At 38.1% G+C, this 18,101-nt stretch overlaps 1 protein-coding gene across 14 annotated transcripts in view; it reads right to left on the reverse strand.

Annotated features, from left to right (window-relative positions):
• The window catches only part of ANKS1B (ankyrin repeat and sterile alpha motif domain containing 1B), a 432,537-nt gene that overhangs the window by 366,392 nt on the left and 48,044 nt on the right, over nucleotides 1-18,101 (reverse strand). For 12 of the 14 annotated variants that reach the window (XM_081822238.1, XM_081822237.1, XM_081822236.1 and 9 more), the window contains exon 3: nucleotides 16,109-16,215. In XM_081822238.1, the coding sequence (XP_081678364.1) occupies nucleotides 16,109-16,215 (107 nt within the window). Of the gene's footprint in view, nucleotides 1-16,108; nucleotides 16,216-16,626; nucleotides 16,707-16,788; nucleotides 16,860-18,101 lie in introns of those variants that run through there. The other 2 variants (XM_081822240.1, XM_081822241.1) reach the window with 2 other exon arrangements.

The raw sequence follows: 18,101 nt of genomic DNA on the forward strand, positions 1-18,101 counted from the left end.
TGCTTCAGTAGTATGAGAAAATCAAATCAAGAGAGAGGAAAACATCCAAGAAACAATGGATTCAATTAAGAGTGCAAGGAAGAAAGTTCCAGAATGATGACTATGAGGCAGTCCCAGAGAATAGGTGCAGCTCAGGACAGGAAGACTGGGGAAAGCGGTCCCTAAGAAAAAGTAGGTCAGAAAAAATAGTATGATGGAGACTGTAAAAACCTAAGGACAAATAAAGGCAGAAATGAAAGAGAAAGGAAAAGTAATCAGAAATGACAGGAAAAAGAAAACAAACATTAAAAATAAATAAAAGGTAAGTTCTAGGATAATTCTCATGTTTCATTCACCATGTGAATGGTGTGTGGCCTCGATCATTGATGCCCACCCTCATCAGGGTGGGGGTAGGAGCCTAGGAATGGGGTTTTCATCCCTGATAAACATTCCCATAACCCATGGGGGGCATGGAGGCAGAGAAACAGTGTACTTCATGGTAACAGTGCAAGCTTGGACAATGAAGACTTCTGCAGGGACCACCACAAAGCACAGTTTCCCTATTTGCCTGGCAACACTTGGGTCTCTAGTGTGATGGGAAGACATCATCTTCTTCTTCTTCTTTTTTTTTCCTTAACATATTTAAGCACAGAAATGTTTAAGGTATTTGTTTCTGGAAAGTGAGGTTAGGAGTGGGGAGAAGATACAGGACATTGTTTGCATTTAAGTTTTATTTGTACATTTGTTTTGATGTCATATATATATATATATATAAAATTTTTAAAAGTGTGTCCTTTTCTGTCAATCCATCTGTCCAAATTCCCTTGCTACAATGGAGTTGTTTAAATTGTTCTTGTGTCTAGTGTAAGTCACCTTCTTGGAAGAGAGTGAGGTAATAATCAAATAATTAACCAGTCATGGGCATCCACTCATCACTTTGCCAAGCTTCTTCCTTTCTAATTTCCAAGAGTGCTCTCTAGGACACGAGGAAGACCCTATTTAGTACTGTGATTGTCTTAGTTGTGGGGTAACAGGAAGCTGAGGAACCTTAATTTTCTGCATCTAGACTTTGGCTCTGAAGACTGCTATTGAAATGGTAAGCTCTGATTACAGCTTTTTAATGTGCACTGTTTTCCCTGAGCTGGAGAACAATCTTCTGAATTAGTATCAATAAAATGATTTCTAACAAGATTTCTGACACCAGAAGTTGCCACTGACACCAATGTAATTACTATCTCCAGACCTGGCCTTGCCAGGCAGCAAAGATAATCACCTACAACCATATGCTGATGATTAGCCAGTCAGTCAACTGACATTGAGTGCTCACTGGGAGGTTCTGTCGGGGTGACAAGGGAAGAGAAGACCCTGCAGTGACCTTTCCTCAAGGCACATCAAACTAAAAGGAGCTGAGGGTGCAGAGAAGGGAAGAAAAGCAGAGGTTCATACATATCAAAAGACAGAAATAAACATATTCTTGGTTACACAGACAGGGCCCTGGAGATCTAAGTTGGACTGGAATAAAAATGGACTCTCCCTGATCTGGCCCATGTTGACCTCTCTGGTTTTATGTATTGCCTCTTTTTGTTTTTGCCCCCTGTATCCCAACTGGACCCAAACCACTGGATGTCCTGTTATGTACCTCCATGCTAATTACATGCTGTTTCATTTACCTGAGAGGCTGCTCTATCACTCAGCCTTTGTCAGGCTGCGAGTTTTCCCAATCCATCAAGAGTTAGTGTAAATCTGACCCCTTCTGTGGAGGCTTGCCTGAACCACTCATTTTGATGCTTCCACTCTACTCTGAATTATAGTTCCAATCAGTTACTGTGCTGAAGTAATCTGTCTGTTTTCATGTTTGTTTCTCCAGTAGATTGTAAGCTTCAAGAGAAAAGAGGCTAGGTATATTATTCATTCCAAAAGAATTAAAATAGTTAATATATGTAAGATACTTAGAACAGTACTTAGAATATAAGCATTATATAAGCATTTATAATTATTATCATTATTATTATCATCATTATTATCATCAGTCTTTGCGTTTAGGAGCTCCAGTGTAAGGTCTGGCACGTGAAAGTGGCGGCTAAGCAAATGATTCTTCATTTGAATTATTGGAACTGAAATCAAACAAGCTGAGTTTTAGAGATGAGGAGGTTGGTAGGTGTTTTGGTAGTGGTCATGGTTCCAAAGTGAGGATGACTTCTTTAGATATTGGTAACATAAAGAAGGAAATACCTTTGAAGAAGCAAAGGATCTAACAGGTGAATAAATTTAGTTTAGGAGGATAGGAGGGTATTCCAGATGATATGAAACTACTGAACACAGATTGCTGTTGGCTTTGAGAGCCTACTAGCCCTCAGCAGATGGGCTTGTTTGGAGAAATAGTTAATGTAACTCAAGTAACTCTGTTTTCTTCACAATTACCTGGAAATAGAAGGCCAATCAGTCAGACAGATGTTTCTATGCTCATCCTTCTTTGCTGTCTGTATGTGCGATGTGCTTGTGTGTGCTGCCATCTGGGTGAGCCTATCTGGGCACAGATAGGATGGATCATTAAGCTGTTTTTCCATTTGGTGCATGAGTAGCATCTGAACCATGATTTCACAGGTAAGTAGCACTTTCATTCACAGAGGCATTACATGATCCCGAGGATTGTGCCAGATCAGTATTTCTTTTGTTCAAACACTACATGCATTTTGCAATCTCACCACGTTTGTTTATGATTTCATTCAATCTTATATCATTGGTCCCATTCTTCTCTGTTTACACAAATCCTATCCAAGCCCATTTCCTTCAGAGAGCTTCCCTGACCATTCTGGCTCACAGACATCTCTCTCCTTTTCAGGACTCATAGAAATTCATAGATTCTAACATTTATTTCTCCCATGGTTATGTTCTATGCTGTGAAAACACTTACACTGTTGTCCTTTATCGCTATTTGAGTGTGTACTGCTATTAACATACTTATGCCAGTCTCAGCTACCTGAGTAGACTGTAGGATCTTTAACAAGAGCCTGTATTATGCCTCTTTGTAGTCTCTGTCACAATTGGCAGTTTGATGAGTACAGTAGGTATACAATAGGTATTTCCTTAGGAATGAATGAATAAGTCTCCCAGGAAATCCATTCAAAAAGATTTTCCTGGGAGCCCCCTCATAAATGCTTACCTACTTTCTACTTTAGATTATTAACACATGTTAAAGGATGAAAGATGCAGGTTTAAAAATAGATTTATATTTTAAAATGCTATAGTCTTCATAATCTGTGTTTGTTAATATACTTCATAGTATTTGTTCATATACTTTATAGTCTAGATGCAAGTATAGGTTAGGGATACTTGAGGACAAAGCTACCAGGCTCTTGAATATTTAAATATACTCCTAAAAATTAATTATCACAATTTGATCAACCTTAATTAAGGGAACATCTTATTGCTGTGAGCAGGTGGGCGTCCTTGAGTATGTTTCTTAGGGAAAGTGCTAAATGCAATCTAGTTCCTTGGAAGTCCCACAGTACTCTCCTACTCCTCTGCCATCTTGCTCCTCCTGAAGTCCCACAGTACTCTGCCAACAGCATGCACTACTACATGACCGCTAAGTTCTTTGAGCGTATGTACTGTCGATTAATCAGGGTCTGTGGTGAGTAAGAGTGAATTAAGGTGACATAACTTTCTAACATCCTTCAGAGTTATTTGATATAAGGTCATGAAATAGGTGGGTTATAAGTATTTTGCTGTTTCTAGCATAATTCATGTAAGCATTTTCCTTGTATCCAGTGTATTATGAAGGCAAGAGCAATGAAGCCTTTTGGCAATTTCTGTGTATCATTGTGCTGTCAGTAATTCCAAAGTGGCTTGCCAGCTAAATGGAACAAGCACGCTTGTCACCATCATGATTCATTACCTATTGAAAGCACACAGCTAGCCTTAATCTGGTTCTCACCACTGGTTCACTACCTTGTGAACTAGGTAGTACTGTCTCTTATTTGCACTTAGGAAACTGATGCTCGTGGAGGTTAAGTGACCAGCCCGTGATCTCACACAGACTAGAAGGAGCCAGACTATGAAAGCAATCCTGTACCTTAAAGTGCAGTAGTCTTTGCAATTCCTACTGAGCATAATCTCAAATAAACCCTTGACATGGTCCTGTAGTTCTACTCAATTTTCCTATTAAATTCTCTTGCCCACTTTCTGAAATGAATCTATATCTCCTCTATCTTCAAATCTTCCACATTCTTGTCTCATAATTCACTAGAAAATAGAAACCACTAGAACAAATATACCTTCATATTCTCATCACTCTCTATAAAAATCATTATAGTACCCATCCTCTGTCTACCTTACTATTATAATAGGAACATCCCCATCAAAGACAATTCCTCTACTTATCTCTGGATTCCAACTCCTCTCACCTTTATTCATTCATTCAATCCTTCTTCTTCTCCAATATCAGTATCTCCATTTCTATCTGATCATTCCTTTTAGTAGCCAAACATGACTCCAATTTTTCCTGTTTAAAAAAAAAAAAATCTTCCTTTGACCTCCAAATCACCCTTAGCTACTTGCTTATTTCTGTGTTCCCATTCTCAGCAAAACTTCCTTCAAAAGTTGTCTACTCTAACTTCTTTACCCAATGCATTATGGCTTCTGTACCCCTTATGTGAATGTGCTCTTGTCAAGTTCTCCAGTGGCCTCTATATTGCCAAATTGGTGGCTCCTTCTCTAGTCTCACTTTACTTGATCTCTCATCACCATTCTATTCAATTGATCACTTTCTCATGGAAAAAGTTTTGGGGAAAGATCTTTCCACTTTTAGACACTTTGAATTTGAGGTTTCGATACAATACAGAAGTAGAAAATTTTTGCCTTTGTTGAGTGTTGAGTGAGGTCGCCTAAGGTGAATGTGTGGAGTGAGAGAGAAGAGATGAAAAGGGCTAAACCCTAGGGGACATGGAGAGGCAGGGAAGTCTACAAAGGAGCCAGAGAAGAGGTGGCTACTAGAACAGGAGATGCCATGGATACAGAAGCCAAGGAGGAAACAAGTGGTCAACAGAAACAAAGACCACAGAAAGATGAAGTAAATAAGGACTAGAAAGACTATAGTGTACTTTGGAGAATTAAGAGTTCATTAGTCACCATTTATAAATAATTTCAGGATGTTGACAAAGGCTAATTGTATCAAGGCCTGACTGTATTGAATTGAAGAGTAAGCCAGCAAGTGTAGACATTTCTTTGGAGAAGCTTGGTTTTGAAGGGAAGAAGAGAATCCAGAATAGACATAGGATTAACGGCAGGTTTTGAAAAAAATTAGGTTATAGCTGAGCTTGTTCAGAGATTGCAGAAAAGAAGGCTTACCCAATGTCACACCATTTATGCTAGAACTGAGAATAGAATTTATTTAGTCTCCTGGATTAATTGAGATAATATATGTATAATAGTTTAAAGACTATAAAGTGCAGTAGGAACTTAATATGGTATTCTCATTTCTAGTACATCATAATTAATTACCAGGAAGTAAGTGGGTTACATTTTTTTGACTGTATAACATACCCTCCATTCCATTCCCCCCCAAAAAGAACCTCATTACTATTTATCCAGCAGTTCTTAAATTATTGAATTGATATGAATGATCTTCTGCTTGCTTTTTTTTTTTTTTAAGATTGGGGGATTTCTGGAGTCAATGTTGGCCAGCCTGTATTTTCAGTTCTCTTGTTCTGAGCTAGCAGATAACTGGATGGGTTACATAGTTATAGGTCTGATGAATACAAAATTTGCAGGTCCTTCTTTACAGGATTATTCCTTCCTGATAAAAGAGTGTATAATATAACTCCTGTCAAATAAACTTGAGAAACTCTAGATTCTAGGCCTGTTACTCCCAGATCTCCTTCAAAACTCTGGAAGGAGAAATCTAATTCTTCTTGCCAACCATTTAAACAGACATTGGCTTATAAATGCAAGATGTTCCACAATGCTTTGGATATGAATCCTAATCATCTTTGTTCAGTCTGACAGAAGGTAAAAGTTTAACAATCTGAAATTTAATTCTGTGGACTCAAGGGGCAGAAATCAATGGCCTGATATTCAGAGGCCTAGATTAATTATTTATTGTATTTTTCTTTTCTCCTAATATGCCTCTATAACTTCTAAGTAGAGTCATAAGGGCTCTTGTTTCTCAATACCCTTTTAGATCATATGCTCTTAAATGAATGGATAGTTTCCAATGTTTATGATGTGCATGGTACATTCTCAGATTAGGAAGTCTGGGATGAAGTCAGCAACAAGTATGCAATGACCTGGAAGGTATTACTTCTGTGTCTCTTTAGCTTGAGTTTTCTGGAGGATAATAATACGTAGCAACTCACAATGACAACTCATTACACTTCAAAAAAGCTTATACGGAAGGGTAAGTCATGTCTTCCATTAACACTATTCTTGTTTGATGCGGTATCTCCTGTGTGCATAGAATGACTCCCACTTAGATGGTCTCATAGTCTGAGGACAGACTTGACTTGGAGGTGCATGTTTTTTATAACCCTGTGTATAGTGGGAAGTTTCCTTAGTCTGACTTCCTAATCTCTGCATGAGGCAAGGTTTTTCTTCTCTCTCATCTCTCTTCTTGGTACTCTGAATCAGCCCTCCAAGAACAAGGAATGCTTATGCTACTTTTGTTTGTTCAGAGCCAATACCTGTCTCAGCTCACCTACATTATGTTGCCCAAGCAAAACTTATTGAAAAATTTTTTTCCCTTTGGACTCAGATTGACCTGGGTTTGAAGCTTGAGTGCATTGGGCCAGATATTTGGTCTCTCTCTAAGTTTTGTAATTGGTAAAACTGGAATAGTAATGCATACTTCGTAATATTTGTGGGAGAGGTAAATACAATGTATGTAAAAATATATATAAGAAGTTTTTGTTAAACAGTAGTTATTTTATTAAATTGGTTATATTGGGCTTTGCTACCAAATAGTTATCAACCATAAGGATGGCAAACAAATAAATATTTCCTGTAAATGTGATTTATTTAGGGGCCAGCAGAGCTGCAAAGTAAAATGGAAAGACTGTAAGGCTAGAGAGGTAGGAAGCTCTCAGTTCTGGCCTTGGTGTTTCTCATATTAACTAGCAGCATGACCTTGTATACAATTACCCATGCGTGAGAAACTGTAAGTGATCAGGGCAATTGCATTTATCATTGATGAAAGAATAACATCAGATTCTTTGAACATTTTAACTCTCATGTAAACCTCAAGTAGATTGAGTTTAATTCAATTAATCAAATATTTATTGTGTGACCATTATGGACTGTACTTGGCAATAGGAGGGATAGTAAAGGATACTCCTGTACACACATTTATTAAGGACTGCTATGGGCTGAATTGTGTTCCTCCTAAATTCATATGTTGAAGGCCTGACCCCCAGTACCTCAGAATGTGACTTTATTTGGAGATAAGGTCTTTACAGAGGTAATCGAGTTAAAATGAGGTCATTAGGGTGGACCCTAATCCAATATGACTGGTGTCCTTATAAGAAGAGGAAATTTGGACACAGACACACACAGAGAAGATGATGTGAAAATACAGGGAGAAGACTGTTGGCAAGTGAAGGCCTAGAACAGATCCTCCCCTCACATGCCTCAGAGGAACCAGTCTTGCCAACACCTTGATCTTGGATTTCTGGCCTCCAGAACTGCGACAATAAATTTTTGTTGCTTACACCACACAGTTTGTGGCATTTTGTTATGGCAGTCCTAGCAAACTATACAAGGACCTATTATGTGCTAGGAAAATAGTACTGAACAAAACACTGCTCTTTTTCTCAGGGGAAGGAGTAAGGTAAAGAAGCAGATAATTCAGCCTTGTATGATAAGACTGCTCCATTAAAGGTGTGTATAAGGTGCCATGGGAGGCCAGTGAAGGACAGTTGAGTAATACCACAACAGAATTTATAAAAGACTCCCCAGAAGGAACTTCTGAGCTGAGGCTTTTGAAGTAAGAGTTACCCAGGCTATATAATAATAATATAATAATAATTCTCTTCATTTATAAATATGGGGATACCAATACTTATTGACAGTGATATGGTAAGAATTACATGGGATAATTTATATGAAACTGAATTGAACTTTAAATCCATCTAATCAGTGTTTATCAGAAGCTACTATATGCCAGGCACTGCACCAAGTTTTAGGAATACAGAGATAAATAAGACCTGATCTCTGCTTCTAAAGGAACTCACTTTCTAGGGTGGGAGGCAGACATCTGAACATATAATTGCAATGCAATATAATAGAGATTAGCACAGGGCTAAGGGCAGGGTGCCAGGGGTGCCCAGAGACAGAGTGATTACGCCAGCCAGATGACAGGGTGGTATAAGGAAATACTTCCTGGAGGAAGTGATGCTTAAGTTGAATCATGAACAATGCTGCATAATTAGGTGAAGAAGGAAGAGAAAGGAATTCCAAAGAGAGTGAACAACAGGCTCCCTTTGCAGCTGTGTTTTTCTAGTTCCTATGCCTGTGCAGGGCTCTTGCTGAAAATATACTCCCGTCTGATTGGTTCGAGCAAAAACACCCTCTCCAGCTCTTAGGAGACTCCTGAAGGCTGGCTCTTGCTCTGAATATCCTTAGCTATTGACCAGGTTCTCTCTAAACTGAACAGGCCTTCAGGAACCTTGTTGTAGCCACCTGCCAGATTCCTTCACTCCCTTTCTCTTTCCTTCTTTCTTTTCTTCCTTTCCTTCATCCTTATTTGCTTTCTTCCTTCCTCCTTTCATCAAACACTTACTGTGTCTATGTGTGTAAGCCATGACTTGTCCCTGGAGATACAGGGGGTCAAAACATATTTCTAATTCTCAAGGAGTTAAAAATAATCAAGTGTGTGGACAGCAGACTATGGCTCTTCGACCAAATCTGCCTGCTTTTGTAAATAAAGTTTGATTGGAACACAGCCACATCCATTATTTACATATTGTCTATGGCCACTTTTATACTACAACAGCATGTTGAATAGTTGCAACAGAGACCACTTTCAAAGCCTAAAAATATTTACTATCTGGCCCTTGAGAGAGCAAGTTTGCTGACCCCTGTTCTACAATTTGTGTGTGGGAGAAGTGGTAGGGGTGGGTGGGTAAGTAAATAGGTAATATGGCACAGTAAAATAAGTAGTAAGAAAGGGAACTCCAGAAAAAGGGTTCTTGACCCATACTTGGAGGGCCAGGGAAAAAGTGACAGCTAAAAGAAATGACAATTAGGCTAAGAACAAAGGATAAAGAGGAGTTAAGAGGGGAAGGAAGGTCATTCTTGGCAGAGAGCAGCATGTGCAAAAGGCCAGGCAATGAAAGATAAATACACAGTTCTCTAGAACTGTAAAGAGGGAAAATGGTAACAGAAGAGGCTGAAAAATAAATTGGGGCTGGGCAGGTCATAAAGGATCCTGAATATGAAAGCCATATTAAGGATTTTGGAAACATAATCTCCCATAGGTAATTGAGAATCACTGAATTATTTTAAGCAGGGTAGTGCTAAAGCAAACGTGTGCTTTAGAAAGAGCACTCTAGCTGCAGTAATACTTAACATTTGTTGGGCATTTGTTCTTTGCCAAGTCTGTGCTGAATGCTTTGCATGCATAGATGTATATGGAAATGTTTATTGAGTAGTGGGGCCGCACTGGAAGCCAGGTAGAAAGAGGGAGAGTAGGACAGCTATGGATCCATGAGAACTACAGTCTCTCCAATGGATGGACAGGTAGAGCACCATGCACATTTAGAGGCAGGAGGAGAATCAGAGAACAGGGATGACTGGAAGGACAGTGTAATGTCACAGAACCCAATAATTATCAATAAGGGAGTGAATATCAATAAGGAGTGAGGGGTGAAAATAAGACACGGTAAAGAGGGCGAGAGAAATGCAATGAGAAGAAAGGGGGCTGGGATTTGGCAAGAAGCAGGTCACAGCTGATTTCAAAGAGAACAATTTTAGCAGAAGAGCTGGGAAGCAGACAGGAATTATAGGGGTTAAGGAGGTGACTAGAAGTGAGAAAATGGAGGTCATTGCCTGTGAATACTTGTTTGAGAGATCCGTCTTCTTAAAGAAGCAAAAAATTTGATTGTGGCTGGATTTCTTAAAATTAGTCCATAATTCGGCAGTTTGAATAAGTTTTCTGATTCATGAAGTAAATTCCTCTTCCCAAATATCTGGTCATTTAAAGCAATACTGGAGATGAAATTATGCAAATGTGCTGGATGACTAAATTAAAGACCAATTCATGTGAGCATGAGTTAGTAATGGGAGTTGTAGTACTGCATTATTAGAAAATGGGGCAGCTTATTTTAATGCTTAAAAATGTAACTGGAGTAACTTCCAGATGGAAGAAAAGGCCTCCTCACTATCACCAGATTAGAACTGCAGCTAATGTTTTTTTCTGAAAGCCATTCTTCTAAGACGGTCATCCCTGAACATGCCCTCATTTCTGACTTCCCACTGCACGAGCAATCAGTGTCCTTCCAAGGCTAATGAGATCTACAAGAACAATTAACAGCTCTGCCACCACCAATATTGTACCCTGTAACTTTAAAGAGCTCAAAATATTAAATAACAAGTCCAAAGAACATTTCTCCTAGATCCCTCATTAGATTGATTTTACAGATGAGTAAACCGAATCATAGAGAAGCAAGACAGTGGAAATGAGAAGTCTTACTTGAGTTCTCTCTCACACTACTGTGAGGCTGTTGCCTATTACATTTGTAATTAAGCTGTTGTCCAGATAAAGAATGACTCCCTCTTGGCATTGACTTTTGGATGTCAACAGATATTAAATGCCCATAGTTGAAAAATATATATATATTTTTGTTGTTGCAGAAGTGCATGCGTAACGACTAGACTGAGTTTGTAAAATGATAGCTGCACATTCACCGTAAAGCCACCCACTTCAGAGCCTAGACTGTTTCAGGAACAGGATGGTGTGGGGAGTGTGGCAGGTATTTTTTTCTCTTGGACCTTTAAATCTCAGTAACTTTATAAAATTTTCTTAAGCAATGTTTGAAACAAGAAATCATCTTGGGTGTTATTAGGCTTACCCTTTAGGGACAATTTATTTTTCTGCTTTACAAGTTTAACTTCTTTCTTGGATCATGATATGCTGCTAAGACACTTAAAAGGTCACTTTATCAGGTCAACTGCAAATGGTGCTCTTATTACAGAAAAGTTATATAAAAGAGGAAAAGAGAAGTAAGTACATTAGCATGTAAAATGCACCACAAAAATGGAAAAGAAAATTTCAGCTAAATACTTATAAGATCAATCTTCCTTAAATCTTTTGTCCAAATGGATGACTTCCAAGAGCTCTGTGGCTCCATTCTTCAGCATCACTCTGACCTTCAGCAAGTCCTTTATGAATGCTACCCACCCAAGTGTATAAAAATGCCAAATCACATAGGGCTCCTGGAATTATTTTATTTTTTACTCTGTAAAGGCTGCATTTTGGACATCTTAATAATGGTCAAAGCATCCTAAGCCAACCTAGATGGCAACTGCTAGAAACACAGGAAATGCTAAAAAAAAAAAAAAAATGAGTTGGTATAATTTCATTCTTCCCCCTTTTTGATTAGAGTTTACAAATATAACTGTCAGCTAGTTATCCTGGTGAGGCTATGAGTCAGTCCTCCTCCAATAATACAAACTTCTTAATTCAGTTTTTGGGCCATAAATCTACCATTAACACTGTCAGTGTTTTGTTGTTAACAGTATCAGTATCTTTATCTATCTTTACTCCCTGCTATGATAGATTTTATCTCTTCCATTGCCTACTGTAATTTGCTGCTGAAAAAACAATTTTTAGTAAGGAATATGCTGAGGGATGGTGATTATATAAAAGGATGAGGGGCAAGATCCCTGTGATAGAATGTTATGTGTGTACCTGTGTGTGGGAGCACATGAAGGAAAGAGTGTCTAATGTGTATGCAAATGATCTGATAGGTCTGAGAGCAATACTGTAACCTGTTAGAGGTCAAGGATCATGGATTGTTCACTGTTACATTCTCAGTAATTAGCACCATTCCCAGCACATATGAAATGTTTAAGGAGAGTCTGTTGCATGAATGAATGAAGGGTACTAATGTTCCATGTTCCACTGGCAAAACAAGGCTTCTGATTTATTTATTTTTTTTTAAGATTTTGTTTATTTATTTAATTGACAGAGAGAGAGAGAGAGACAGCAAGAGAGGGATCACAAGCAGGGGGAGTGGGAGAGGGAGAAGCAGGCTTCCTGCCGAGCAGGGAGCCTGATGTGGGGCTCGACCCCAGGACCCTGGGATCATGACCTGAGCTGAAGGCAGTCGCTTAACCAACTGAGACACCCCGGTGCCCCACAAGGCTTCCAATTTAAAAAACGAGGCTGGAAATCCATCTACAACAGTCTGCTGTGCATCCAGTTGTTATGGGGTGATGTCTATGTACACAGAATTATTAGGAGTTGTGAGAAAGACCAGAGAATTGAATACACAGAATGTGGACTTGAAGAGTTTCTAGTCTAGTGGGAGAGACAAGATATATATGAGCGAAAACTTAACTTCTAATTCTAGAGAGTGAATAATGGCATGCCAAATGTAATTTTTCATACCAAATACAACCACTATATGAGTGCAGAGAAAAGAGAGGCTCCAGGGGACTAGAGTCATTAAGGAAAGCTACATAAACAAGGCAGGAATTGAGTTAGACATTTGAGGATGAAAAAAAAAAAAAGGAGGGAAAGGAAAGGAAATAGCTGTCCAGGATGGGGAGAGGAGAGTACAAATGAGCAGTCATCAAGAGAAGAATAGATAGTTTGAGACTTAAAATTTAGGAAGCAGTCATCAGACTTGGAAAAAAGAGATGATGATAGAAATATATATAATAAGAAGTAAAGAAGCATGTACATTTTGTATACTAAACACTTCATACCTAAACTCCTTGGTTTAAAAAAAAAATGTTGAAACATAGACATATTTTAGGACCCAGCAGCATTCCCAGAGGCTAGTGAGTAGCACATGCTTCACTAGGAGGGAGCTGACCATATATGACTTAGAGGGGATGAACAGGTAAGTAGGGCTTGGTTAAGTCTTCTGAGGAAGGATTCCGTGTTGAAGGAGCTTTTGTTTGCAACATAGATCAAACTCTCCCAAAGTCTTAGGTGACCTGATGTAGTTTTGTAGTTATTCTTTAAATTTTATCAATTTCCACTTATTTTATATATTTAAGGATACAGGAAAGTCAGAACCGTGTGCACAAATATCAGCAAACCAGGACCAGGTACATAAAGAAAAAGTTTGGAATTCTGATTTTCAGATACTGAAAAAAAATTCATACAGCAGTAAAATCAAGGATAAATATTAAGAGCCCAAAGGGGAAGCAATAATTGATAGATACACAAAAATAAATGGAGGTCCTACTTTTCTAACTATGTCTAGGAACTGATGTAAGAAATCTTTATTAAAGTTAATCAAAGCCCTGTGGATAAATCATCCATATATTGTATTTATGTGTGAGAGTATGTAGAACAGAGTTAGTAAAATTTTTTTAAAGCTTTCAATAAATACTTTGAAAGTCACTTATATGGATCCTTTAAAACATTCATTAATGGAATATTGATTAAATGAAAAGTTAACTCTTGAGAATGTTTCCTAAATAAAGTATATCTATGCATGGATGTACAATGAAGTTTCAAGCAACATTAATTATATCCTTTTGATGTCTCTACTGTCTTGTTCTAAAAAGCTAATAAGACCTGCACTACATCACAGTTAATGGGAATGTGGTGCTTGTTGCTTAGGCAACAGGATGAATAAATGCAGGTCAGAATGTGCTTCAAGAAAAATAAAAGCTAGAATATGATACTGAGTGGAGACTAAGCAGGTCTAAAAGATTTTTCACCCCATTAATGAAACCTGTTTCTTAAAGTGGGCTGATCATATTAGTATACTTTAACTAAATTCATAATTAAATAAATCAGATTATGGAAATCAATAAATAATTTTTATAAAGGTAAAAACTAATTTTCATGATACTAGTAGCAAATAAATAGTGTATAGTAGCATATAAAGCAATAATTGATGATACTATTTTATGGTTTGTTCAATTTTCATAATTACCTCTCTAAATGATCAAAGTTTTTTTCTTTTTTAATTAATTCTGTCTCATGAAGAAAGTATTTGATTGACTCATCTGAATTAACTATGTTTTCTCATTTTCTGGAAAATTACATATACAACTTAGAATTGCAAAAATAAAGACAATAGCCTATGGAGAAAGTCAGACCTTGGTTTTGTCACATATACCCAGGATTTTTGCCTCCCAGATACATTTTGAAGTACTTATACATAATTCATTCCTGAATGTTGCTTTACGACCTCAAGATGCTTATTTGAAAACTGTTTGATTAACCTTTCAGTTTCGGGCTTTCAAAAAGGGGTTATATTTGCTCAATTGTGTCCAATATTCAGAGGAAAATTATGCTGCATTAAAATATTTGGAAGTAGCCAAATAATCTAGAGAATCCAGAGACCTACCTAGCTTCTCATGGGGCCAGAATAAATTTGGACAAGGGTTTGAGGAGTGGGAATGAGAAAGTCTTATCTCAGGCAGAGACAGAGAGAAAGAATAAAGACATCAAAATGTGCAGTAAATATAAATAACTATGAAAAGACTTTCATTCTGTTTGATAGTTCCCCGAATTCATAGTGTTCTCTGTTTAGTGTCCTAAGTCTGTCCTAAATCTGCTCAGTGTCCTAACACTGTCATAGCAACCGAGGAAATTTCACTTTTTCCCTATTTCAATACCCATGATATCTGGTCTGTCTAATCAGTGACAGTTCTCTTCAACCTGAGATAAATAACAGTAGCTGCATATCCCATTATAAAAAACAGGTCCATAAAGAGTTCTATGTATATAGTTACTTAGGGCTCATATGTCTTACTACATTTATGTAGCTTTTTACAAAAGCTCATGGAGCATACACTTTTTAGGAAAAGAGGCAGAAGTTTAACAATTTTACTAATTTTAAAAATCATAATAGTCAAGTTAAGCTTGGAGAAAAATAATCTCAAATAGAAATTTAAAAAACCTAACTAGCCCTCATATTTTGTTATCAATTCTGGCATTAATAAGCTTCAGGTGTCTGCCCCAGCATTTTATTTAGAAATAGCTATTAATTATTTCTGCAAGCCATTTGTGTGCTCCATGCTTATATTATGCAGCTCTCTCTAAATTTAGGGATCAGTAATACGTGTGATGAGAACTTAAAAGCAAGGAAAGGTAATAAGGACTGTGACGTAGCTTAACAAGGGAAACTGATGAACACCGGGGGAGGTATATGAATGATTAGAAAGCTGTATTATGGGTCTGCACATTTCCCCACCCTCCTTCCTCACCTATATTCATCACAGTGAGAAGTTTGCACACACCGGGTCTAGACTGCATGCAGACCAGTACTCAGAATACATGAATGTACTTAGTCCATCAGCCTCTCTTTCTAAATACTGGCAGGTAGTTGATGGAAGTGTTTGTTTTTTTTATCTAAAGTAATAAATAACACTTCAGTGCTCTTCTATCAGCATGTGTAAGTAAGTGAATGTTCTCCATAACTGACCATCTGAAGCAGCTGGCTAGCAAACTAAAGGTCGTCCACATAATTTAAACTGCTTATCGAACAATTACCAGGAAAAAATAATCTTCACACCGTAAACATAACAAATTGTCTAATTAATCACTAAATGCTGATGCTCACATGAAAGAACATGTTTTAGGAATCTAGAATTAACTGAAGAGTGCTATAATCTAACTGGGTATTCTGAGATGACAAATTTATAAAAATCACAAAGAATGACAGGGAGAACATAAATGTTAATCTTCCTTCACTGCCTATAAATAGTACTCTCACCGGTTCATTCACATAATACATATGTATATGGATGCCTATAGACCTCATTTTTCGGCAAGTGTCTATATGTACACAGTAAGTTCCGTCCTAAGGGCATCCGATTTTCTGATGCAGTTACATATATAAACTGACCGGTTTTGGTGCAAATCAGGCTGCCTCTGAGCCGTGTAAGACACATAAGAAGCAAAGACAGACAAAAGGCAGCTCCGTGGACACAGAGAGCGTCTTACCATAAACTGTACATTGTCAAATCCATTAGCCATCAGGTGGTTCTCGTACTGAGGTAGCCCAATGCTTTCCAACCATTGTCCCACTGTTTGGACGGGGCATCTGGGTCCTGTAAGAGGATGAAGAGGGAAGCGTTTAAGCAGGGAGTAGCCGTCCACTGGGTAATAGCGGTAGTCCTGGGCTGAGAGGTGGCATTGCCACATCATGCTCCTGGGAAAGTTGCTATCAAAGGAGCCCGCCAGCTTGACAGATTAATGTTCTCAGCGAGAGAGCAAAGTCAGAAGTAAAACATAGTTTGCCAGGCAGGCTGTGGAGTATGACTTGATCCTAGCTCCACATTTCTTACATATTAATCTTTACTACCGACCAGTACGTCATACAGCCCCCAAAACCAGGCAGCAGAAGAAGGCATATCAAGCTGTCAGCTTAAGCTGGTCTGCGTTCTATGTGATTGTTGGAGTACTCCACAATGAGCAATGCACGGCCAGCAGCCAGAATTCTTTTTATCAAGTACTCCTACACTCATCAGTATGCAGCTCCATGCTCCTTGCTCCCCCTCGCTCGCTCCCCTTCATTACCCAGCCCAGGCTACACCTCGCATTTTCAATAATAGCCATCAGATAAGGCAGATTTTTTTTGTCTGCAAGCTGTAAGCCTGCCGCTGCTGCTTCCTCCTACACACCCATCCAAGCGTCAATCCTGAATGATGAGAGCAGTCAAAACAAATGCAGAAAATAGCAAGATTCAAAAGCAAACCGAAGTGCTTAAATCTGAATTGGATCTTCATACTGGTTATACGTTACAGGGCTATTTGTTGTGGAATTTTACGTTTCAAAAGACACCAGGAAATGCAAAGCTTTAACTATAGCTTATAGCCGGAGCTCACTACAGGTTTCCTTTCTCCTCTCCTTTTCTTCTCTTTCCTTTCATCTTTTCTAACCGCAACACAGCTAAATGTTTCTGATCTAAAGCTTTGCAGGGTTTGGAGAATAATTATTCTCTTTAACATGCTGTATCAAAATGAACCTCTCTGAAATATTTTTTTCTCTTCTGAATTACTGCAAAATACAGAAACTGCATCGCAATATTGAAGTCAAGATAATTCATTTCTCATTTGCAGGGCTTCTTCCAAACAAAAATATTATTAGGCACAAGAATTCCTTTTCCCCTCTGATATTTATAACCCAGTCTACCAGGGTTAGCATTCTAAATTGCTATAAAGGTAACATTACTGGGTAGAGATTTTTAATAAAGAAGAAGAGCCCTAACCAAAAATAATTCAATAATAACAGATGCAAATGTGTGAGTTTTACTGAATGGCAGACAGATTGGGTAATTTATTTAATAATTGAGAGAAACCAGAGATTAATAATAGAACCCAAAGGAAAAAATAATAGAACCCATAGGACTAAATCATAGGAAAGAATAGACTCTTACTTAAGATTGGGAGAGAACTTGAAGAAGGGTTAGTCTAACCTCTCTCTTAAGGCAGAAATCCCTTGTCACAGGGTGCCCAGAAGATTATTATCCAATTTATGTTTGAATACTGCCTAGAACGGAGCTCTTACTACTTATCAGGAAGACTCCACTTATCAGGTATTTTACTTCCTACCTGACTCCTACTTACTGGTTCCAGCTCTGCCTTTGGGGTTACACAGACTGGGAACAGTGCCTTTTCTACATAAAGTGTTTTAAAAATCAAAGATAACTCTCAACCTCCCAGAACAGTGCCTGGCACATAGTAAGTGCTCAATAAATATTTATTATTTAATAAATATTAACATTATTTTTCTTCTTTCTCCAAACCTTATCTTTCTCTTTTTAAGAACTTTGTCAGCCTCCCTGGCACACAGACATTGAACTTCAAAACATCTTGGGACTCCCTCTTTCACTGCCTCACATGCATCCCCAAGTTCTAGTCATTCCTCACCAAGGTGTTTTGCATCCATTCCCTGGATTCTATGTCCTTTTTCATGTTTGTGGAATGGCCATCTA

The sequence above is a fragment of the Leptonychotes weddellii genome, chromosome 5 (genome assembly GCF_054177405.1).
Source record: "Leptonychotes weddellii isolate Sample4059 chromosome 5, ASM5417740v2, whole genome shotgun sequence".
In the NCBI taxonomy this organism is placed as follows: Eukaryota; Metazoa; Chordata; class Mammalia; order Carnivora; family Phocidae; genus Leptonychotes; species Leptonychotes weddellii.